The sequence below is a fragment of the Bidens hawaiensis genome, unplaced genomic scaffold (genome assembly GCF_021521415.1).
Source record: "Bidens hawaiensis isolate Kalapana, Puna unplaced genomic scaffold, B.hawaiensis_p1.1 tig00077821_1, whole genome shotgun sequence".
In the NCBI taxonomy this organism is placed as follows: Eukaryota; Viridiplantae; Streptophyta; class Magnoliopsida; order Asterales; family Asteraceae; genus Bidens; species Bidens hawaiensis.
The window spans coordinates 1-26,017 of NW_027503385.1; the positions used below are offsets into that span (position 1 = coordinate 1).

A 26,017-nucleotide genomic window follows, 5' to 3' on the forward strand; every position below is an offset into this window, starting at 1 on the left:
TTAATTAATCTTTTCTATACTTGTACCCAACCAATCTTTCATGATTTGTTTCAACTCAATTAATGTATGATCACCAACTGAGTCAAAAAAATTTTGATCTTTTCTTTATTTGAAAAAACCAAACTGTATTTCCTTTAAAAAAAACAGGCCACTCAATTTCTATTATCATTTAGAAAATAAACTGCACTAACATGTATGAAATCCTAGAAATCAATTTCTATTATCATTAAAATGTCTTATTTCATATACAACAAATGTATCCTACAAATGCATATAACTCAAATGGTTCACATGAGCACTCAGCCATTCGCATTACACGTATATACATAATCTATTATTTGTGAACAATATAAAGAATCCTAAAATCCCAACTTATAATTTATTCCTAAAATTCAAATGTCACTTTTATATAAACCATAACATACCAATAAGTTCTCATAATTTATAACCATATAAACTGACAGGGCATCAAGTCCTCTAATAGCTACATATAAGCTAAAATGCATATATAAATATTACACTCTCCGGCCTTGAATTTGTTCAATGCATCATGCCTCTTTGCCTAGCTTGCTTCACATAACGAGTGAAAACCATTGCTGTAATTCCAACTTTTTTAATGAAAACATAGATAACAATTTTGTATATACATTAATTAATAATATTCAATTAGCTTTTTGATGTAATGATCCACAATACAAGCTTATCAGATATTAGGGGTGTTCACGGTCCGATTTTCACGGTTTTATGTTAAACCGTGAACCAAACCGTTAGTAACGTTTTTTGGTTTTTGCAAACCGAACCGTAGAGTTCTTAAACCGAACCACCAAACGAAACCGTTAGTATCAGTTTAGTTTCACGGTTTAACTCTTCAGGACTTTGTGCAAGATGTCCAATATAAGATATGTATATATAATATTGTCAAAAAAATTGCAAAATTTAACACAAAAGTCCCAAAAAAGTAACAACACTTTGCATAAACAATCATAACAAAAACGGCCCAGATTTGCAGAAAAGTAGCTCGAGTGGTAGGATTAAAAGTATATTTAGGTTTTAATTAGAAAAATAATGGTCTGATTAAAATGCTCATTTCTTTCTTCATGTAGGAGTATATTCTAGTTATAGGTTATACAATTTAATTTAATTTAATTTGTAGAAAAAGATTTTTAGAAATCAAATATAATATAAAAGTTGTTCTTGGTATGCTGTGGTGCCCTAAACATTAATCACAGTAATTGTTAACACAAAGTAATAAGTTTAAGAAAACAAAATAAAAATAAAAAAAATTTAAAACCGACAATCCAACCGACTTAAGCAGTTTGATTTTTCGTTATCCAAAACCGTAGTTAGCAAGTCGGCTAAACTATTCAATTTTCATCAACAACATATTTTATTAATTCGCACCTAAACACCACCAAAACACCCTTATGATTAAAATTAAATTACTAACCTTGCCCTTCGGTTCTAAAACCAAACTTTCACCTGTCGAGGTCTCAACCCAAGTTTCTTATCCAAAGCCAGCTTTTCCTTCTGCACAACAAACAGCAACAATAAATATCAGAAACCCACAAACCTTTTATAGCACTTGAACAAACAAACCTTTTGCATCATGATACAATAGAGTAGAAACTTTAATAACATGAAACATAATATAGCTCAATTCAATAGAAAGGTAAATGAATAACGTAAATAACTACCGATGGTAGACCTTTAGACAGCTAAGTTTTTCTGAAACTGAAGATAAATTGGAGACGTTTAAGGGATATGTACGAGTGGGGGGCTTTTATCATTGGCTCACTTTGTATTGAGTTCCTAATCAATTCTTTGATTGTTTTTCGTTAAAAAAACGGAATAATTGCCACCAATGAGTTTGTGAGATACTTGGTGTTGGTGTTTCATGTGCCTCATATTTGATTTTTGTTCTCATCATTTAGTTTCAGCGGCGCTAGGTGATGATGGAAGTCTAAATGAGTAAGTGGGGGTCACTAGTTGGATCTGTGAACTGAACGAGTTTTATCTTACTACATTGTCATGCATTCATTTAGGTGATCCGTTTGATGTTCAAAAAATACATAATTATTTTAATTTTTATAATAAAAGTGTACCTGGATAGCTTGATCGGTTAAGAAAGGTTGTGGCCTCACACAAAGGCCTCTTCTGTTATCCCCTTAGCGCCTAAAGGGGTTCAAACAGGCTGGCCTAAAGAGAGGGTGAGGAGGGCGATGGATCTAGGCCAGAGGTGCGTAATTGTTAAAAAATATTTATATTTTATATATAATTTTGTTATAAACGTTATACCACAAAATGATTAATTGGTTGAATAGAAAGAGTACTAAAATATAGAATCAAAGGTGGGTTCGGATTCAATTCCTATAATTGGTGTTTCTTTTAGAAAAAAACTTTCATTTATGTTTTATATAAGTCATTTTAGTAACTTGTTTGTTATTATTTTTTTTTTCTTTTGATCCGTTTAGGGTGTTTGAAAGGCAACTCTATTCGTAAAATTACCAAATTATCTATCATATAACTGAGAATGTGATTTTAAAGGTCTATTTTTTTTTACTCGTCCCAGACCTAAAAACTTGTATGGTAGATTATTGTTGTAATTTTATTTATTGAGTCGTGCCAACAAAAATCATTATGGTAGATTACTACAAGCATGGGATACATGTGTGATGTGTAATGAACCAACATGTTGGAGTCAATGAAGTTACATGATAATTGCTAGCTTAAGTCTAAAGGACTTGTAATGGATGTCATGTTGGAATAGTTTTTTTTATGGTATTATCATAGGCAACTAGTATACCACCATACATGTTGTAACGTGCACAAATGTCCATATGTTAAAAATTCATTAAGCAAAAAAAACACCGCATAATATATTAACCAATAAAAAACATAGACGCGTTATATTCACATCAACTCTGGGGCTAAACAAGCTGATTCATTCATATGCTCCTTAAGATCGACTTGTTAACAACTTAAATCTAGTGAGCTTAAGTTAACCCAAACCATCATCATCCATCAGACCATCAAAATCGAATCGCGTATCACATAAAGGATTCTTCTTTCATCATGAAGATATTCTTCATGCTTGTTTCTTGTTATGATAAATGAATATATGCATAGTTTAATGCCTACCTTATTATCATATGCCATTTGCAATAAAAATGAGTTAACACCATAAGAAAGATTAGAAATAAACAGGTAATGTTATGACATTTGAATTTGCTATTTCGCGATTTTTTATATGTATGTGAGAAGAATCGACAATGGTAAGTCGAAAACTCGAAATGGTATAAATGAAATATCAGTGACCCGTTTAACTAATGATTTAAATCTAAAAATGCAGTTTTCATCTAGTTAAATATTTTAAGTATCTCCTCTATACAACTTTTTTTAAAGACAGAATTACATATACTTGACAGTTTATTTATACAAAAAGCAACATCTTTAAATATAATCTTTTATATTACAATGACCATCCCTGTATAAGCAAACGCGTCAAGCTGCTCGCGAGCTTCGTGAAAAAGCTCGATCGAGTCGAACTTAAACAAGCTCGAGCCTAAAAGTAAGCTCATTTAATAAACGAGTCAGGACTTCACTTATCAAGCTCAAGCCTACACGAGCCTGCCATTTGCATGATTTTTATAATATACATATATAGTTACATGTATATATATATATATGTATATAATAATTAGTAAATTAACAAAATAATATATATTATTTTATATATTGAATTTTAATTGAAAAATATATAAACATTAACAAATAAATAGTAAACGAGCCGAGCCCGATCCGAGCTCGAGCTTGAAAAAGTACTCACGAGTCAAGCTAAAGCTTTAGAAATAAATATCGAAACAAATCTTTGTAAGTTAAACGAGCCGAGCTCATGCCTAGTTGAGCCCGGGTTCGACTCGTTTGCACCACTAACTGTCCCTAAAAGTGGCTAAAACCATAAGGAGTCCTTATATTTTTCCCATTTTTATCCCGCATGCCATATACAGCAACTGTATGACATTGCTCGTCGGATCATCATTAACAATAACATAAGTCTTTTCACACATCACTCTTTATTCTCTCTCTCTGAACGGTTCTAGCTTGCCTCGTTCCTAGCTTTAAACCTATACCATGAATTTGGCTTGTGAGTAATTTCCGAAACTCCATTTCATTATTTCAGCTCGTTGTTTATTATTATTATTATTATTATTATTATTATTAGAGTGAACTGAGGGTTTTGTTCATGCGGTTTGTCCAAATCTGCAGTTTTATTCCAATAATTTCAAATTTGTGATTTTTGTCTCTGTGGTTTCATTTCACTTGCAATTAAACCTGAATTCACTAATCCCGTTAAGTCTGGTTGTTAAACGTATCAGCGTGTCCTTTACATGAGGGGCTATTTTGTCCCTTTTTTTTCCAAAATACACTCCAGCCATTCACGTGAGGGGGCTTGTGAATTAGGACTATAGTTTATTTGGAGAGAAAATGGACAAAACTGTCTCTTACGTGAGGGACATACTGATGAGTTTAACAACTAAACTTAACAGGGTTAGTGAATTCAGGTTTAATTGCAAGTGAAATAAAACCACATAAACAAAAATCACAAATTTGAAACTATTAGACTAAAACCGTAAACTTAGACAAACCAAATAGACGAAAACCGCAATTTTCTATTATTATTATTATTAAAAAAGTATAATCTACTACTCTAATAAAAGAATACCACTATGTGTCACTTGTCACTCTCTCAATCATCCTCACTTTTTTAAACCCATTTGTTATTTGGATCTCATGTGGGTCATTACCCAAACAAAATAGCTTTATTCTTATGTATGTATAAAGCAAGTGTGTTAATGTTTATTTATTTATTTATTTTTCCTTTTTACATTTTAACGTAATAAAATGAAACAATTTAGCTATAGAAAAAGAACATACCAAATGGGATAGAAGTGGTCGAAAGATTGTTTTATAATTGTTTTTTTTAGTATTTTCAGGAATATAAAATAAAAGACAATTAAAATACTTTCTTCTTTTAAAATTTTCATTATATACATTGACTACATTCTTATAAATTTGTTTATCCATATACTAACCATTTAAATCTATTCTTTTGGTTTATTTTGGAAAGCTAGAAACATGAAGTTCTTTTTTTAGCTATCATATATATAACTAGCTTTTATTCTCTGTAATACGAGGTTTTTTATATTATTCATTTCTAATATTAATATATTTTTTTGGATTTTAATATTATTTATTGTAAGGAAGTTATTAATATACTTAGAATTTGATGATAAAAGAGTTCACAAATAAATAAAATGTTATAACCCGGTTAAAAGCTATATGAGTTTGGTGAGACCCATGACCCGTTTTTTTTACTATAAAATTGTTTCTTAATTATAAATAATATCTTAAAAAGCCGGATACTAATTTTTAGTATATATCTATTTTAGAGGATTTTCATATCAAATATTTAATGAGATTAATTTTTAATATAATGAGATGTTATAACATGTTTAAAAGGCTATCTGGGTTTGGTGATACACATACCCGTGAATTCGGTTTGAATGCATGAGAAACATTCATTTACAAATAAAGCAATCTGGTGGCTTGAGAGAATTTAATGAGGTTTCGCTTATATATATATTTAAGATTAAGATTTAATACATAATCTTGTTTTATTATTTATGGTTGGCTTGTACTTGAAAGAACCCGTGTTTTCACACGGACATCTATAGTCGCTTTGTCAAGATTTACAGCAGGCATTGACTAAAAATTTTGATTATTGATAAACTAGGTATATTGACCAACACAACCGCAAACGTAGTGTACAAGGAAAATTTTTCTTATTATTAAATATTTACGTAATGTTTCTTTAGTAATTCCTATAATTTTAATATAAATTGTAATTTTATTAACAGTATATGATAATTGTGATGTTATATTTTGATTAACGTTTAAATTTTAAAATTTTATCAATTCCCCATGTAATAGACGGGGCTCGAACTAGTTAACTATAAACTCATCCATTGACTATCTCATTTATTTCACTTAACTATATAGTAAACCCTAGGTGGTCATCGTTGAATCCCCCAAACCTCAAAATGTCTGATAACATTCCTTTCGAAATGGAAACCGAAATCCTCAAACGTGTGCTGTTAAATCGTTGATTCAATTCCGATCGGTTTCAAAACAATGGAAGTCTTTGATCGACAGCTCCGAGTTCATCGCTGATCACAGCGTCAACCACACTCACCCGCAGCATCGTCTACTGCTAACTTACATAGCACCAGATGATGACGTGCGAAAATATGTTTCCATTGTCGATGACGATACTTTCCAGCACCACAGGTATTTTCCTTCGCCTTGGGGTAGCTCGGCTTGTTTAACTTTCACATAGCTCGAGCTCGGCTCGTTTCGAGCTCTATTTTCAAAGCTCGAGCTTGGCTCGTGAGTGGATTTTGAAGCTCCAGCTCCGCTTATTTACTATTTATCTTTTATATTTTACATAATTATAATTATTTTAATATATGCCCCTGCTTGAGGTGCGCGCATATAATGTATATATGTGTGACCACTCGGGTGGGCAAAAGTGAAATTGCATTAATTTTGACGTTATTTTACTAATCTCATGAAAAGAACGTTAAAAGTGGCTGAAGGTTAATCAGGCATCAGCAGGTGGTGGCGTTGATAGCCGAAAGACAAGGGTGCATGCAATAATCAGCCGATGGTTGAGTGTTATGTGCCTTATGTCCAAGGCTTGATGCAAAACTACTATCGAGTCGGGGTCTCACCGGAAGCAGCCTCTCTATTCCTTTGGGGTAGAGGTAAGGCTGTCTGCATCTTACCCTCCTCAGACCCTACCATAGCTTTGCTATCGGTAGGATATACCGAGTACGATGATGATGATATAATTATTTTAATATATTTTTTTATATTATAATTTTATGTATAAAATAATATATATTATTTAGTTATATTTATTTATTTTTTAATAACATTATATATAAAAAATAATTATTATTAAATATATATCTTAAAAAAATTATATAAATGGCAAGCTCGTTTAGGCTCGTGAGCCGGCTCGAGCTCGCTAAGTGAAGCTCGGGCTCGAGCTTGTTTGTTAAACGAGCTTATTTTTAGGCTCGAGCTCGATTAAGCTCGGCTCGGTCGAGCTTTTTAACGAGCCGATCTCGAGTAGCTCGCGAGCAGCTTGGCTCGTTTGCACCCCTAAAAACGAGTTTGGGTCAGAGCGGGTCAATTAAAAAATGGTTGTTTTGGTTTGGATCGGAATAGGTTAGGGTCGGACCGGGTTTTGAGTTTTTTTTTTAACGAGAATAATGGCGGAAACATTTTAGTTTTTTTAGATTTTTTTGTTTTTTATTTATATTATAAGTTATGATTTTTTTATTATCCTTCGCACCACAGGTATTATACTTCGCCTTTACCCCAAGATATTCCGCTAGGTAGGAGCGTGTCAATGATCGATTGTTCTCACGGATTGGTGTGTTTGTGTTTGTGTTGTCGGGACGAAGTGGTTGTTGTTTGGAATCCTTCTATTAGAAAATATGTTGTGTATTATTGCCGCTATTATCAAGTTTTGTTAGCTTTGGGGTTTGTCCGGAAACTTGTGACCCTAAGATCGTTAGGCTTATGGCCCCGGTTAATACTGTGTATTGGAATGCTGAGGTTTTTACGTTAGGTACCGGGACATGTAGAAGTATATCGATGAATATACATTTGCCTCATATATTAAAGCGCTTTTCAGATAATAAGGTGGTTGTTGATGGGGTTATTCATTGGGTTGCTTGTGATTTGGATACTAGATCTAATAATGTGATTGTTTCATTTGATCTGACAAGTGAGGAATTTGGGACGGTAGACCTTCCAGATGGTTTAGCCCAGTGTAGAGCTCTATCAATCTTTGAGCGTAAAGGTTCTCTTGTTGTGATTAAATACCATATGGACACTCCGATTTGTGAAGTATGGGCGATGATAAAAAATGGTGATTCGAAATCGTTGTTTACTAAACTATTCGATGTTACTTTTAAGGGAACATACGATACACTATCTGAAGAGGTAGGTCCCAGCAGAGCCCAGTTGGACCTGCAAGACTCACCCTAAACAGGGACGTCTGCGCAGAAACCAACTGGATCCGCAGGACCAACCATGCTCAGAGACGTGGCGTCCTTACGCGCAGTACGCAAGCTGGTCCCGCAGGAAATGCCTCCCAATGGTGAAGGACTCCGCCTGTCCCCGCAGCCTCGGATACAAGCCATTAGGGAAGGCCACCCGCGCAGCAAGGCTACACGCACAAGGCACTTAGCTCTCATTCAGTGTCACCTGAAGGAATGAGAAAAGCCGGGAACAATCCCGCACAAGGGCGGGAGGGGGAATACTCCCGCCCAAATAAGCCAGTCCGTACGATACGGGAAGATCTTCTGTACTGTACCTGACGAGGTATGGGAAAAAGATCTGACTAAAGATACGACAGCTTATGGACAACAGTATGGCGAGCAGCATGCTCCTACACTGTATGTCACTATTAGCCGCTGCCTACTCACCAACTCTTGTCAAACCACGTGCGTAGCCGGCAGTTGGTGGAAAAGGAATAGTATACAGCAGGCCTGGTCTCTATCAGCCGCTACCTACCCACCAACTACCAGCAGGGCACGTGCGTAGGCTACTGTTGGTGGAACAGGAACACTGTTGCAGCCGGCCATACCTCCTTGGAAACCTACCTTCGGCTATAAATACCACAAATGGTATGACCATCTCATCTTATCATATCTTATCTTATATCATCATATTATACCTGATATCTGCTCTAGTAATCTCTTAATATACATTTATATTTAAAGAGCAATCTAGTCTGATTCTCACGCCGGAGGGTGGTCACAAGGAGGAACCCCCCCCCCCCCTTCTCAGTGACAAGCTCACGGTGTCTGTTTTGCAGGTTATCAGAAGAACCATCTTCTCAGGGTCTAACCCCTCGTGGGAAACATCTCTCTAACCCCCAGGTTACCAGTAATCTGCCCAGGGTCCGGTTAGTGTTTCTTCACTATCGTATAAGATACTTGGGTTTAGGAAGAATGGTGAATTGATGACGGAACATATATATAGGTATGATGGTGTGGTTCGAACAATACTTGAAGGTTCTGAACCCGGCTTAGAACATGGCGAGGTTATTGAGATGGATGTGGCGTATAAGGCGATACCATGGATGGCTTCTTACACAGAATCACTACTTTTGCTTAATCACTCTGATTCTATTGCGATGTGATAATTGGTGCGGATCTCCAATCCTTTTAATGTGTTAATGGTGTGGTGTTTACTATATGACTGTCAATGCTAATGTTTTATTGATGTCCGAAAAGTCTGTTTTGTTTATTCTGCAAGCATACATTTTTAGATCCCAATCATCCTCGTTATTCAATTTTTTTCTAGCTCTGATCCTTGTGGTCGGGTTGATTGGTTACCTCTGTGTATCATTATCAGTTGCATGTGTTAAGTGTCTTTCTCTTTATGTATATGCTGCTACTATGGAGTATGGCAGTGTAGCAGGTGTGTCGCTGTACTCGATTATGTGCAGCGGTATAATAGAGCTAGGGACAGTCATTGTAATCAAGGTTTAAAAATGCGGAACCGAGCCTAGAGGTGTTTTCTGTTAGACTCTCGAGGCGGGCCGAGGCGTAAGCCTCAAAACATAACTAAAAAAATAAAAAATATATATATAATCTATTAAAATCACACTTTTAACATTAAAAGATTAAAAATGTATATATAATCTATATAAATAATGTTATTTTTATAAATTTTATGTAAAAGTTTATAAGTTTATGTGTCGAATATAAACTAGTGAAGATAAACAGGTTAAATGTAAAGGTACACTAAGTTTACACTTTGTATGTAAAAGTTTACAACTTTTAGGGACTAAATGTAAACTTGTGTTAAATAGAAGGTTAAATATTAATATACCGATACTTTGTTTAAACCTACAAGACTAAAACGCATCTTCACGCAGCTTCTACTTCTTCCTGTAACCACTTTTCTTAATTTCCGGTAGGTTTCCGGCATGACTCTGGCGCCGGAATTAGCCGTCGGAAGTCGAGAAGTGCCTTGTAGCTCCATTATTACCATATTCAACTAAAAATAGATCCAAAAGATTTATAAAAAAAATTGGCATCTTTTACAACTTCTAGTGAGGCTTAGCCGTCAGAAGTCGAGAAGTGCCTTGTAATTTTTGAAGTCTTAATAAACAAGTGATGTCAAAATATAGATTTTATAAAATATTTTGGAATTTGATTAATCACTCATTTCTAAACTTTCATTTTGTAGACAACCTCAATCTCATGAGTTTTTATTATTATCTTGTAACAGCTGAGACGTACCATCAAACCTACTCGTTTGTCTAGTGTACGACTTAAAACACAGACATGATTATCACAATTACAGATCTACAATGGTATAACACTTGATTTCTAATTGATCACTCGATGAAGTAACATCGCTCATGAGGTAGCGTAAATTAACTAAAATATAGAAACATAAAAAATCAATGACAAAGGTTCTAGATTATAGATAATAATCAAAATACAAAACATCGGTTCTAGTGTTTCAAAATGTGAAGGAAACAAAAATGAACACGATCCAGACAAGATTCAACCTAGTATCCACCCTTGAGATCGTTGACAACATCATATGGAATAGCAGTAACTGTCTCTAGAGTTGTACCTTCAACCATGAACCCAGGTTTAGGTCCCAAAGGCTGTCTTTTGGTGCTAATGACCACACCCTTAGCCTTGGCTTCAGCTTTAAGTTGGTCATTCTTTTTAACTCTTTGTTTGAACTCTTCGGTGCATCTTGATGGCATCACGTGTTCAATACGAACATGGATTCTTTTCTTGATGATTCTGTTGCCAACCTGCATAATAAAACAAATAAACATTATTTTATATATACTATATAAATATACGATGAAAAAAATTGTAGCTTTTAATGTTTTAAACAGTTTAACATGATAATATGCAACAAAATCTTTGCAGCAAGATACAAAAAAGTGAGCAGCAAAAACAAGCTGAGCCTGAGCTTGACATAGCTCGAACACGGCTTGTTTTGACTTACAGAAGCTCAAGCCAGGGTCATTTTGAGCCCTTTTTCCAAAACTCAAGCTTGGCTCATTTCTCATTTCAAACTCTTTATAAAAGCTCAAACTCGACTCTTTATGACTTGGCGAGTTTAGAAAACTTTTTTTAAAGCACGAGCTTGGATTGTGAGTAATTTTTACAAGCTAGAGCTCGGCTTGTATATTATTTATTAACTAATTCACTAACAATTTTAATTATTTTATAAAACCTTGAACAAGCCTAAACTATGAACAGGCTCGGCTATGCAGTGAGAAATTATTACACAAAAGTCCCAAAAAAACTAAACATCACAAATACACAAAACCTGTTACTGTGTTAAGACTCGACAATCCAAAACAATCTTCCCAATTTCCCATACAACGCTCAAGCTCAATCCCAAAACCTAAACAAACTTTACTTGAAGATCAAGCACGATGAAGTTCAGCTCATTTCAAGCATTTAATCAATCCAATCTCGTTACTGCTAATTCAATTGCTTCTCCAAAATACCTAGAGTAAGTGTTGCAAAAACCCCAAATAGGCGCCGATTAATCCCCAATTAATCGCTACCCCCCACTTCAATGAATAATTTTGGGCTAATCGACCAAATAATCGGTCAATTGTCAAATCTGGCTAAAACAGACTGTTTCCAAAGAGATTACGACAAAAATGAGCGGTTTCCGACAAGATTTCAAAAAAATGAGTGGTTTTTTGGCAAAATTAGCTCAAAATCCAACGGTTTCCAGCAAAAATTATATATGTTCCGGCATGATTCAAAAAAAAATGAACGGTTTTCGGCAAAATCCGCTCAAAACCCAGTGGTTTAAATCAAAAATTTTATATGTTTTTAGCAAGTTTTTAAAAAAAGGAAACATTTTCGGCAAAATTCACTAAAAACCAGCGGTTTCAAGTGAAAAAAAAATGAGCGGTTTTCAGCAAAATTTGATCAAAAATTTGTTTATGTATTCGAAAATTATAAATGTGTCTGTATTTATAAAATTGAAAATTAAACATTAAAGTTCGATCCAATTAAACCAGATTAATCACCGGTCCCCACCCCACCACCCGACTAACAATTTTACAACACTGCCTCTCACGACTCGAAGCTTAGCCTTGTGGTTCGCTCAAATAAAACTAGCTAACAAAAACTTAATTTAAAACAACCTAAGTTTAGTTGGCTCATTTTCGTAACCAAGCCAATCTCGTCCCAAGCTCGGCTCATTTAACATCAAAATCAAGCTCAAGCCTAGCTAAGCTGTCTCGTTTAATTTCGAGCTTTCGACTCGGCTCGTAAATGGCCCTAAATTACCTAACAACTAAATCATAATAATCAACTAAACATTACATTAACCGTTACATAACCTAAATGCTAAATAACTAACTAACAAGCTTAAACAAATAATAATAATAATAAAGTTAACCTGCTTGTTCATCTCAACACCAATGGCACGCTTAGTAACATTCCAGACCTGACCAGTGCGTCCATGGTAAAACTTATGCGGCATACCTTTATGCACGGCTCCATTGACCTTAACATCCACGTAATCACCAACGTGGTAGGTTCTAAGGTATGTGGATAGATGAATGGTACCTTTCTTCCTGAAGCCTCTCGCGAACAGGTCTCTGGTTCGTGACCTTAACCCGTGTCCGGCAGGCATTGTGAATGGTTGGGTTAGGTAGCTGAAGAGATGATGAAACCCTAGGTGTGCTGGTTTTATATGGGGGGTGGATTGGATGTTTGATTAGGGTTTGGGATTGTTGGGCTGGTTTATTTGGGCCATAGTTTATTACTTGCAATTAGAGTTATATGTGAAAAAAAAAAACTGAACTTGGAACTGGACTCGAAATAAAACCTCGAATCGGGTTTTCTATACTCGAGTTTTTAATATCCGTACATGTACCCGGCCTTACTTGTAGGGTTCAATACCGAAACTCGTACCTGAATAGGGCCTGATTTGTACCCGGTAAAACCCGAAAACCAGAACCGGTTCCATACATGGAACCAGGTTTTTCCAATACCCGAAAACGGGTTTTTCAAATACCCATCTATAGCCAAAAAGTACCTTAAAAATACCCGAAAAACCCCTAAAAAGTTCAACCCGTTACAAAAACTTAATTTATACCCGAAAAATATCCAAAAATAGGGTTTTTTTCGATACCCGAAAGTAGGGTATTCAAATACCGGTTTTAGAATGCCCGGTTTTATACCTGACCCGAATCCGATGCATAGGGAGGGTATGGTTTTTAGAGACAATACCCGGAACCGGGTATTTGGAAAACTCGATTTGTGCACCTCTACCATGGATATGAACTGGGTTTTCGGCTTTATAGAAAAAGCGCTCGAACTTTTTGGAATCGGTTCACCTATACCCTTGATAAAAAGTCAGTCATACCCGAAACGGGTTCCTACCGGGCCCGGTTCATGGCTTTTGTTGACTATACCCATAACCGGTTCATGTTTTTGAAATAGCCTGATTTGTGCACCTCTGCTTGCCTAAAAAACAAAAGGAAAAAAAATGGTTCAAGATTCGACCCGACGTACATGAATTGGTTTCGAAGCCAACCATACTTGAACCGTCGGTACATACTGGAACCATAGCCGGCTCCGAGGAGGTGAAAAAAGTTTTTGACCAACGATAAAAAAAATTTTGGGTCTTAAGTAAAACGAACATTTTTTTGGGTTTAAACAATTTAATTATAAATGAGTTTATTTGATTAATTTGAGTTGTGCAAAAGCTTTTGTATAAAAATAAGTTTGAAAATGTATCATACGACTATAACTCATAACCTTTTCTTTTGCTTTTGGTTAGATGTCATACCACTTTGCCACTAGACCAAACTAATGGTTATGTAATTGTATTGAAATATTGATTATACATATTTTTTTCATATAAATACATATAATTTAAAAAATAATCCGGGCCTATGCGTGTCGGGCATATGGCCATCGACTACCCTGCCATACTCTAAGGCCGTCCCTATCTGGAACCACTAAAGCCAACTCTATCTCTACCCAGTTAAAAATTGAACCTACTCGGAACCGATTTAATCTCTATTTGGTTCTTGACTTTATTGATTAAATTTGAACTCCCTATCAGGAACTGGTTCTTTGAAAAGAAAAAAAAACAATTTGTGTATCTCTACTACAACTGGTGTATATATTTGAGGTGTACATCATTATAAGATTAGATTAGACTTTTCTAGTGGTATTTTTGTAACATCCCTAAAATTTTGATCTAAATTTGACAACTTAAGAAAGTTGAGGGATCAAAAATAATCCCAAGATAAGTAATGAGAAAATATTAAATAAGGAAATATAAGAAAAATAAGGAAAATAAAAATATTTCCTAATTTAAAGTTTACTTACATGAAAGAAATTCCATCCCACATTGGAAGATGTAAGAAAGTGGAAGCATTCCACTAAGGTATAAATAAGAAATGTAAATCCCATCTAACATGGAAAGTGGTAAAGAAATGGAAGTTCTTTATAAGGAAGAGATTTTCCATAGTAAATTTCTTTTATAAATATCATGCACCAAGTGGTCCTAGCAGAGGGTGCGTAGCACCCGACGCGCACGCGCTCGGGCTCGGGCGAGGACGACGGTGACAGCGACGGTGAAGGGCGTTGGGCGCAATGTGGCGCTTTGATGGCGCACTTTGCGCTACGCGTTGGCGCAATGTGGCGCTTTGATGGCGCATTTTGCGCTACGCGTTGGGCGCAATGTGGCGCTTTGATGGGCGCAACGAGAGTTAGACCCCGATGTGACAAGCTACCAAAAGACGATGGACTAATGCTGAAAAATCATATACAGCGACCCATCGCGCTACGCTATGAGTCCAAGGAGACGGCCATTGCGTACCGCGATGGGCCGTGATGACGCATCAACACGTGTCACACTCTGGTGACACGTGGCAGCAGACCAGGACACGTGGCAGAAAGTGTCAGGCCACGTGGCGACAAGTGGCATGACCCCGATGTGACAAGCTACCAAAAGACGAGGGACTACAACTGAAAATCATATACAGCGACCCATCGCGCTACGCGATGAGTCCAAGGAGACGGCCATCGCGTACCGCGATGGGCCGTGATGACGCATCAACACGTGTCACACTCTGGTGACACGTGGCAGAGAGTGTCAGGTCACGTGGCGACACGTGGCAGAAAGTGTCAGGCCACGTGGCGACATGTGGAGAAACGGGTCACTTTAAGACTGAATGCCCGCAAAGAAATGCTAGTCAAGATTAATGACAAGATCACATCAAAGAAATGTCAAGATAGACCAGCTAACTTTTGTATAATAATTGTAACTCGTTTTCAAACGAGAAGTTTTGTAATCAAAGAAGGGTATTTAATTCCCCAAGTTATAAATTAAATATTAGCATATAGATCGTGTTAATACACAAGAATGCTTATATTCGTTACCTCTAAAGAACAATCAAGAGGTTCACATATTGAAAAGTTCATCTGAACTTATAACAAAGAAAATGTTAAGAAAATTATCATCTAGGATATATATATATATATATATATATATATATATACAAGGACAATATATTATCGAAAGAAGCTCATACAAGAATATCTACCTAGTAAGGTTGATCAAAAAGTCAAAGAATAAGAGCTCGAATATATTTAAAAAAATACAATCGCTAAGTATAGCGCATGAAATTAAGTCAAAGGATACTATAGAGAACGTCATTGATCAAGATCAAGGATAGAATGGATTTGATAGACTGAATCTAAGCAACAAGTTAATGGAATAGATTCGATAGACTGAACCTAACAACAACAATATAGTGGAATAGATTCGATAGACTGAATCAAAATAACAATGTAGTTAACATCAGTAAATGTTTAGAATACATAACGGTAAGGTAAATAGTTAAACACAACTGATCACTGTGTTTATCAATTTACAATTACTAATGACATTCTGAACCATTGACTGGTTACATCATTCAAAGATATAAGTTAGCAACAAAATAAACAACCATCCTGCATATAAGAAACAGATTAGATAGGATCTAATCATCAACCAAGACGTAAGAACTGTTCACACTTCAAACAACGAATCTCGATAACGAGATTCATTTCAAGGTGGGTAGGATGTAACATTCCCAAAATTTTGATCTAAATTTGACAACTTAGGAAAGTTGAGGGATCAAAAATAATCTTAAGATAAGTAATGAGAAAATATTAAATAAGGAAATATAAGAAAAATAAGGAAAAAAAAAATATTTCCTATGTTAAAGTTTACTTACATGAAAGAAATTCCATCCCACATTGGAATATGTAAGAAAGTGGAAGCATTCCACTAAGTTATAAATAAGAAATGTAAATCCCATCCCACATGGAAAGTGGTAAAGAAATGGAAGCTCTTTATAAGGAAGAGATTTTAATAGTAATATTCTTTTATGAATATCATGCACTAAGTGGTCCTAGCATAGGGTGCGTAGCATCCGACGCGCACGCGCTCGCTCTCGGGCTCTGGCGAGGACGAGGATGACGGCGACGGCGAAGGGCGTTTGGCGCAATGTGGCGCTTTGATGGCGCACTTTGCACTTCGCACAGACCATAGTCGGAGATATAGCCGAACCTTTATTATGATTTAGTATTATATCTTTTCTTAAGCAAAGGTTATAGTCAAAATACAATTTCTTCATGACTAAGAAATATTTATAACAAAAGATTATAGTTGAATTAATGTTTCTTCTTGAGAAAGAAACTCAGTATAGACGTTTATTCTTCACGTTTCTTCTTGAAGAAGAAACGTAGCATATGATTGGTAAATAAAGAAAGAGACTAAAAGTCCATAATGTTTTATAAATGATTTTAGCAAGGTTAACGCTATACAAAAACAGTCTAGAGGTCTGAAGCTAGATCGATGATCTAGTTATTTATACAAAATGTTATTCTCGTACTATAGGTCCGAGGTAACCAATCAAGAGACAGAATCAGAAAACAGGAATGAGTAACAAAAACTGATTACAAACAGAAAAGGTGAATACGCCCCAAACCTTTTATACTGAGTCTGAATGTTTGCATAGGATTTACGATCCTTAAAAACTTTATGTACAATAATAAGAAACGGACACTCTGATTAAGAGTATTCATGTGTCTGGATCCAAACATACATGGTGACTCGGCATTTCCCCGAGGCCATGCATATCATCAACATGCCTCTGAAGGTCTACGGGACTGTTCATAGAAATGATATTGTGTATATAATTAATTGTACATGGTACTTAGGGTAATTTTATCCCAATTGAGTTGGGTGCCTAATGAGTAGTCACAAATGTATTATTGTTGGTTTCGCAAAGGTATTGAAAAGAGATTTTAGAGTCAGCGTTATTCACCAGCTTTGTGCTGACGTATTTTCCCCCATGTTACAGGAAAACAAAGAAGGGGTTAGAAAAGACAAGCAAGAAGGAATAAAATATTGGAGTTATAGTCATTAGATGCTATCTGATGGTTCAGATATTTTATTTGAAAATATTATAAAAGAGTTATGTTTATAAAGAAATATATTTGAAATATCAAGCGAGTATTAAAACTCGAGATTTTAATAAGTTTTCAATATAATAATATTTTATTAGAGACTTCCGCTGAAATAAAACCCGCAACTCTGATGAATTTACAAAACCGGTACCAACTATTGGTCACACGCCTAGGTCCTAAGGTGAGGTGTGACAATTTTTTTTTTATTTTTAACCCATTGTTAAATGAAACGACTCTCTGAATTACTAATTTTTGGTTACTACTTGGTATTGTTGATTGGTATGAAAAACATCTAAAAGAAGGGAACAAAAACTTTATGCCTTGTTGATATATGGAACAACGGCATTTTATTCTTCTCGCTCACAAAGCAGTTGACCCAAGGGATATGGCTCCAAGCTTCCTTCCAAGTATTTCTAAGTTGTGTTAAACATAATCAGGCTAGAAATAAGTAAAAGCCTTTTAAAAATCATCGGTAATCAAAGGTGGTTTGATTACCGACAAATTTGTTTGTTTTTTTAGTCATTGGTAATTCATCGACTTTTACCAACAGACCCCTAACCACGCTATTAAGTCCAGGTCAATGACAACCAAACATAACCATAAGGTTATTGACAACTAAACTTGATGAATCTTAACTGTATTTTGTAACTACTTGTTAAATACAGTTATACTTTGTCAGTCATAACTATATTGTATTAATATTGATCGATCGGTGTTGATCTAAATCAGTCACAATAATTCATGTTCGATTAGCCCCAAATTTCTCCTAAAAAGACATTTGGTGTTGAAGTTTTCTAAATACCGTTGCCTTACACATCCATAATCATTATATCCAAAATCATATGATTTTTATTCATTTAGATAATATTACATATATATTCACATGTTGTTGGTTTCAAATTTGTCGTCTAAGATACCAATTACCAAGTTATGGAGAAATTAAGTCTGTCACTTGCGCAACTATTGTCACCTAATCCCATTTAAGACGGTACACATAAAGTACAACCCCATTAAAGGAAGCTTCATGCCTCATTGCCTCCATGTTTTTTCATACTTTTGACCTAGTTTAGATGAATAATTGAAGACCAATAACAATGCTAAAAATTTTACCATATTTTTAAAAATATATTTAGATGAACTTTTTTATTATTATTTTTATTTTGACAATGGTTGATTCGTTAAAAGTCATTATAGTATTAATTTATGAATTTGTCACATGTATTCGATGATAGAATTTGGACGCGATTTTAATGTAGTTCGAATTTCAAATGAATAATTGTTGAAGACAATTTCTGACCCATTCATGCTAACATGACTTTGATTATCGTCGGGTAATACTCTCGATCTATGACTCTGAAAGTTCACACAATCACTCATACAAAGTTCTTGTCTCATGATAAGTTTTATCCGATTGGAAAACTCGGATGAATCACTGAATTATTTTGATATGAAAGTGTTTCACAACTCATAGATTATCCAAAGGTTATCTTACGAATCTCCAACAAATAGCAAATTTGAATTCGATTATATAAGTGAAAGCTTAATTAGAATATGTAGCTTTAACTACAAAGGTTGGAAAACCGAAATTTCTGTTTTTATAATACCCAATATGTATACATAACATCCTATAAGATCATTTTACATATCTAACATCTTCAGATACACAATTCAAAGTTTGTTTTTTTAAAAGACAAAAATATGTTAAGAAACAAACCTAGAAAGACGCTAGGACAAGAAAATAACTATATATACAATAATGGGTTTTTAAACCACTTGATTCTATAAATTTTGCAATTCTGTTTCCTTTACTATATCAAATGAAAGGACAAATGTAAATATCAGCAAAGATTTATTTAACTATTTATTTTTTGACGTTTTTCTTAAATACCAAGTTGCTTCTAAATCTCCATAAAACCCACCAAGAGAGAAAAATTATCAACCCGATCAAATCATTCTTATCGTTTTAAAGCATACTACATAGTCGTAAACAATACATTTCTCGTGAAAACAATCATATATTTATTACAAAACTAGTTGCGTGCCCGCGCGGTGCGGCGAGGTTGCACGCAAACATGACATCGGATGCGTAACCGGTGTTACTGTTACTGTTTCTGTATGTGCGTGACTTAACAATAGTATACGCATAATACGACGATAGTATGCTCGTATTGCGGCATTGGAATCTTAACCGATGTTAGTAAGCACGTCACACAACGATTGTGCACGCTCAGTCAGGTGTTGGTGCGTACGTAACGCTACATTGAACTCGTTTTGACCCACAACCCGTTCCGCTTAACAATGTTCTAACCGAAATTCGTATGACTTGACCCCTTTCAAGTTTCAACCCAAACTCGTCCCAACCCAAACCAAATTAACCTTTTTGTATCGACTCATTCCAACCTTAACCTTTTAGACCCATGACCCGAACGACTGAAACCGCCCGTTTCGTTTGTCGGTCTTTAATGGTAATCACGTAACACGTTTAGTTTTTAAAATGAAAAAACTATAGCAATACCATACTCAAATTAAAGAGAATAAAATACTCATTTTTATGGTATACTGTTTTTAAAAAAATATTAACGTGTGAAAAAGTTATAAACGTTTAAACGTCGTCAGGGTAGTTGGTTTAAAATAAAGGGTATATATGTAACTATTATATAAATTAAGAAAATGTGATTAAAGTTAATGGACTAAACTTGTAATTTTTTTTAATAAATTAAAAATAAACCGTACATGATTTTGGTTATGCTAAAAGACAAAATTGTCCCTAAAATGTCTTAATCTTGTGCATTATAGTTTGTGTTAAAAGCAATAAGTTTGGTACTTTTTAAAAATTAAAAGGTCCCTTACTCATGCTTTATATATAGTATAGATATTTAAAACTATAAAGTTAACCATTTAACTTACAAACTAAATAATAAAATTTAAACACGACTTATTCCCATTACCCCGTACACGCACAATATTCAAACTTTGAATACTGTAACACAAAAGCCTTCTAGAAAATTATGTTTTTTTGTATATAAACCAACCTTCCAAATAGGCATATGACACCAACTCTTATACTTCTTTCCTTTGCAATATTTCCCATAATGGCCAAATATGCATCAAACAATGCTATCATTATTTTCACTATTCTTGTTATATCTTTTCTAGCTAGTGTTGAATCCCAAGAATTTTCAAGAAGACTATCACAAAAATCTTTAGGTTTGCGAAAGCAAAAACTAAGTCATTTCCGTTTCTACTTTCATGACATTGTCGCTGGCCCGAATGCCACGGCCATCAGGATTGTTGAAGCCACTAGGACCAATCGCACTGCAGCGACAGGTTTTGGTGACATTACCATGATTGATAACCCGTTGACTATTGGTCCTGAAAGAACCTCTAGACTAGTGGGTAGAGCACAAGGGATGTATACTTCAGCGAGTTTGAATGAAATGGGATTGTTGATGGCTATGAACTATGTGTTTGTTGAAGGGAAATATAATGGTAGCTCCTTGAGTATTTTGGGTCGGAATCAAGTGATGTCATCGGTTAGAGAGTTGCCGATTGTTGGAGGGAGTGGGCTTTTTAGATTTGCACGAGGTTATGCGGAAGCTAGAACTCATACTTTTAATATGAACAATGGTGACGCTGTTGTGGAGTTTAATCTTTATGTTCTCCATTAACCCAAACAGACTTTTAATATACACGTATATTTGCTTCTATTTTTTGTTTCGTTTTTGAGCGGTAACACACACACACACACACACACCCGTTTACTCATACTCCTAAACTACTCCAAGAAAATATATTCTCGTACTAGGTTTTAAATCATGGTCTTCAATCTCAAATGCAATAACTTTTATCACCCAGTCTACGTGAATTTTATTAAATTGATGGTAAAAAGACTCACACGTAAATTCTTAGGTGTTCTAATATGACCAACATTAGAATCAGTCCTCTATGTATTTGGTGATTGCAATTCGATTAAAAAGATTTGGGATCTGGATGAATGATGACTTGATGTGAAGTTTTCGGTTCCGAGATTCTCTGTTGATCTTTTGGATTGGATCGAGACTTGGAATCTAAGTGTTGCTAAGAAAGAAATTATAGTTGTAATTATTTATGTTGCATGGTGGGCTATTTGGAAGCCTATGAATGATACGTTGGTCTTGAAGCAGCGTCCAAAGTATGTATCGATGATGTTATTATATTTTCTTTGGTTCTCAAATCTCAAATAGGAAAATAAATACAATGTTAGTTGCATGGCCGGCCCTAAGAATTCACATACCCCGACCCGAGCTGGAAAAATATGCACTTTAAGCCTTGATGAAGTAAACAATGTAAACAATTTTTTTATAACGACGATTAAAGTTATAGTAATAAACATAGCAATTAGCAAAATCATAATATTATAATGAGTTTATGACCCAAATAGACTATAAAGTCTTTGGGTATTGTATTATAATGGGCTTAAAAAGTTCGAGTATTCTAAATATATATATATATATATATATATATATATATATTATTGGAAGTTTATAAATTTTTCGTGCTCCAGAAAAACACGTGCCCTGGTTGGGCGCCCACTCAAGGTCTCCCAAATTAGTTGGATAGAGTGGTTAAGTAACTCTCTTTTAAACATGCAATTTTTTTTATCACTCGTTTAATTTCTTGCTAGTCGATGTTTTTATAAATTTATATGTCGTAAAAAAACATATATAGATTTGAAGATATTCGTTCATGAAAAATAGCTAATTAACACGTACATATTGACTAATGAGGAATTGAGTGTGAAATATGACACTTTTATTATTAAAATTTAAAAACCATTTTCTTTCTAAACCGGTCTTCATTATTTGTATGCATTATTTTCTACGTGAGGAGCCACCTTGACCGTTGACCATCAAATCACGCACTATCCACCACCTCATTCGAGTTGAAAGAAGCTCAAAGTGTACGGCAGCCATTGTTGATACTTTAATAAATTATAATTATAAAGCGACTATAAGCCTATAATACATAATTAAATATAAGTTTCTTTTCTTTTCCTAATACAATGTTGTTGTGAGTTGTAAAGGGGCTTCAAAAGCTGACGTGGGATGTGGCCTGATTACAACGTTCAGTACATCACGTCGGGATATTGATGGCCAGACGGTAGGGTGGGGCTTCAACTTATTAACGCATGACAAAGGAGGGGCTTAAAAAGATGGTGGGGCCCAAATGCTAAAGAGGGTGAGACTTTAATGTGGTAATAGGGCTTTAAACCACAACACGAAGTTAAATATTAAATATGGATTGGTTATATATGAGCTAAAGATATATCTAATTTTCTCAACTAATCAAATGTGAATGTAGATACGGATTCTATAGAAGTCTTTCTGTCTCATCTAAGTAAATATTCCATAGTAGCCTTATTAGACCGTACATCTTTTTTGGTATACAAATATTCTGGAGCTACAAAGATAGTTTTTAAATTGTTAGTAACGCATAAAAATATTCCTCATATAGTAGTTGTCAATACGAATAGAAAACTCTATTATAGCCACGTGACGTGACGCTTTAATTTAAAATTTAAAGCGCCTCTACAACAAACCAGCCTTAATGGTAACTCTAGAACTTCTAATCTACTTTCAAAATTTATCATCTGTCTTTAATGAAACCTCAACCTTCGTTATTTGTCAAAGACTCGTACTTATCTAATCATCAAGCTACAATCTTATAGAACATAGAATTATAAATATTACAAGATAATCAAGACTAAAGGTTGAATACAAAGTAAACTTAATTACTCGAATCCTGCACGTGTTTCGCCTATGGTTGCAAAAGTCGCTAAGCGATCGACTGAGGAGTTGTGTGTACTCAGAGAGTACTCGGAAATGGTAAATATAAAGAAAAATAATTTTTAAATATTACATATATGTCAAATATTAAATGTTTACTAATATTTATAATAACAAAATAAGTGAATAATAATATAAATAATATATACATTTTAAAATACTAAATTATTCAAAATAAATAAATAAATAAATCATTAGTCAAAAAATAATATTCTTTTTTTTAATATTATAGAAATATGAATTATGTTTTATATTTTATGTCAAACTCGGCCCAAGTTGATCGAGAAGATGCGATTCTGGCTGAAGTTGACCACCTTTGATCGATCCTTATTAACTAGACGGAATTATAGAAACTCCCATCAGCACCATACCTTGTAGCGAGTACTCGGAGAGTACTCGGCTTTGTAGACCTGCTTTTACAACTTTGATTTCGCCTAAATTGCAAGTTCGATTCTTAACTTTGAAAATTTACATGTATGCTTCCACTATTTCTAAAATGTAACACAGACTGTCCAGCGTATGAATGAGTGTTGTCCTTACCAGTTAAATGTATGTGAAATTACTAAATAATATAAAGTGAGACCCAGTGTCAATCAAAATAAACATTTTTGCTTTCAGGTCGGTATTCGTAATCGGCTTCGGTTATTAGTTCAATTCGTATCGGTTTCGGTTTTTGGTTCATCTTTTATCTCCATCGAGAAATCAGTAATTAGTAAGATACATTATGATAATGTGGTTCATCGATTTTCATGAAAATTTTTATTTTGAATGTTTATGACTTTCCCATGAACGCTTTGAGAAAGAATTACAAAACTTGGCCCAAGTTACATATAAATCAATCCTAACCCAACCAAGTAACCAGAGACCATCGACCTTTTATGCAACCACTACAACAATCGTTCACAAACCGCAACATTTGCTTCAAATCAGATTTCAAACTTTTCTCAAAACCTTCGTTTTCTTTCAAAACAGCAACCTTCACATATCCCTTTATAAAATTATTATATTAAGTTTGTACATATACACGTGTGTGTGAGTAGGGCTGTAAACGAACGAACGTTCAAACGTCTGTTCGGGAAGAAGTTCGTTTATGTTCGTCCATTTAATTAATGAACCGGACATGAACAAAAAACTTTCGTTTGGTAAGCTTAACGGATGAACACGGACAGAAACCACGCTCGTTCAATAGTGTTCGTGAACGTCCGCCCAGTAATGATAATACTTTTTGAAATTATATGTAATCGATTATGTTCGTTTGTTCATTAGAATTGTTTGCGTATGTTTGTCCATTAATGTTCATTAGTATCTGCTAGTGTTCGTTTGTCCATTAGTGTTCATTAACGTGTGTGTTTTCGTTTGTCCATTAGTGTCCGCTAGTGTTCGTTTGTCCGTTAGCGTTCGTTTACAATATTAACGGACGGACACAAACATACACAGACAAACTCAATTCCTTATTGGACCGGACACATACACAAATTTTTATTCGGTAGAGTGTTCATGAACTGTCCGTTTGTTTGAAAAAACCTTAATGGACGAATACGAACACAAGGTCTCATCTGGTTAAATTCAGTGCCCTTCCCACCTAGACACGAACCTCAGGCTTTATTACCCCTTGTTGGTGCTCTTATTACATGAACAAATTCTCGTCCGGTTTCATTCTCTATAAAAATATACTGTTCCGCTTTCGGGCCGGTTCACCTCAGTCCGGCCCAACCAACACACACCCTTGGTCTCATAGCCCAACAAAATATTAAACCGGCCGGTTCAATCAACCCAATGTCCGTCGATAACTAACCCGGTTTGCCACTATATACGCGATTACCGTAATCGTTACTGCAACGAGTTCTACTGGAATCAAACTCAGTAAGTTATTCGTTAAATCATTCAATTTCTACGTTTCATATCACATGCTTATGAGTTGTTCGGTTTAATAACCGAACTGTTAACCGAAATTAATCATAACCGAATAAAACCGGCGGTTATGGACTTATGGTTTAGTGAATCTAATTAACCAACCATTCAGTTATAGTTACCGACTTACCGTTACGGTTAATAAAGTGTTGTCAACCGACTTTAACATAAACCGAACCGAACTTTGCATGTTTGTGTTTTTCCAAATTTTATATCGTTATTTTCATCTTTTATACCTCTATTTATAGGTTTAAATGTTTAAATTTACGTTAACGTACATTGGAAACCGGCATATTTTAGCTTTGAAACGTTTATAATAGGAATAGAGGAACAAAATATTTAAAAGGTGGTTTTCGTTCACGTGGTTTGTTCAAATTTGCTATTTTTAGTCCAAAAGTTTGTAATTTGCAATTTCCGTCCTTAGAGTTACATTTTCGTTGCAATTTTGGTCCCCGTGGTTTGCTAAAATATGATATTTTAGTTTAAAATATGCTAACGAGATGGACGAACCGACGGAAGTTGCAACGAAAATGAAACTCTAGGGATCGAAATAGCAAGTTTTAAACTTTTGGATTGAAATAACAAATTTGAACAAGCCACAAGGACGAAAACTGCAATTTACACGAGTAAAAAAAATACAATTGACACTTGGTTGTTAAA

General features: G+C 34.7%; 2 protein-coding genes and 1 pseudogene across 2 annotated transcripts; 2 read left to right on the plus strand and 1 right to left on the minus strand.

Moving 5' to 3' along the window:
* The first annotated feature begins 7,531 nt into the window (after positions 1 to 7,531).
* Positions 7,532 to 9,395, plus strand: LOC143606875 (uncharacterized). Its single transcript, XM_077082499.1, has 2 exons — positions 7,532 to 8,076; positions 9,071 to 9,395. Exons 1-2 carry the CDS (start codon positions 7,651 to 7,653, stop codon positions 9,278 to 9,280), a joined length of 636 nt encoding a protein of 211 aa, XP_076938614.1. The 5' UTR covers positions 7,532 to 7,650; the 3' UTR covers positions 9,281 to 9,395.
* Positions 9,396 to 10,552: 1,157 nt separating this feature from the next.
* LOC143606873 (large ribosomal subunit protein eL21z/eL21y-like) lies at positions 10,553 to 12,806 on the minus strand. Its single transcript, XM_077082498.1, has 2 exons — positions 12,544 to 12,806; positions 10,553 to 10,921 (listed from the first exon to the last, which is right to left on the minus strand). The coding sequence occupies exons 1-2, from the start codon at positions 12,778 to 12,780 to the stop codon at positions 10,664 to 10,666; spliced, it is 495 nt and encodes a 164-aa protein (XP_076938613.1). The 5' UTR covers positions 12,781 to 12,806; the 3' UTR covers positions 10,553 to 10,663.
* A 7,747-nt stretch (positions 12,807 to 20,553) lies between these two features.
* LOC143606874 (dirigent protein 22 pseudogene) lies at positions 20,554 to 21,289 on the plus strand (annotated as a pseudogene).
* Positions 21,290 to 26,017: the final 4,728 nt, after the last annotated feature.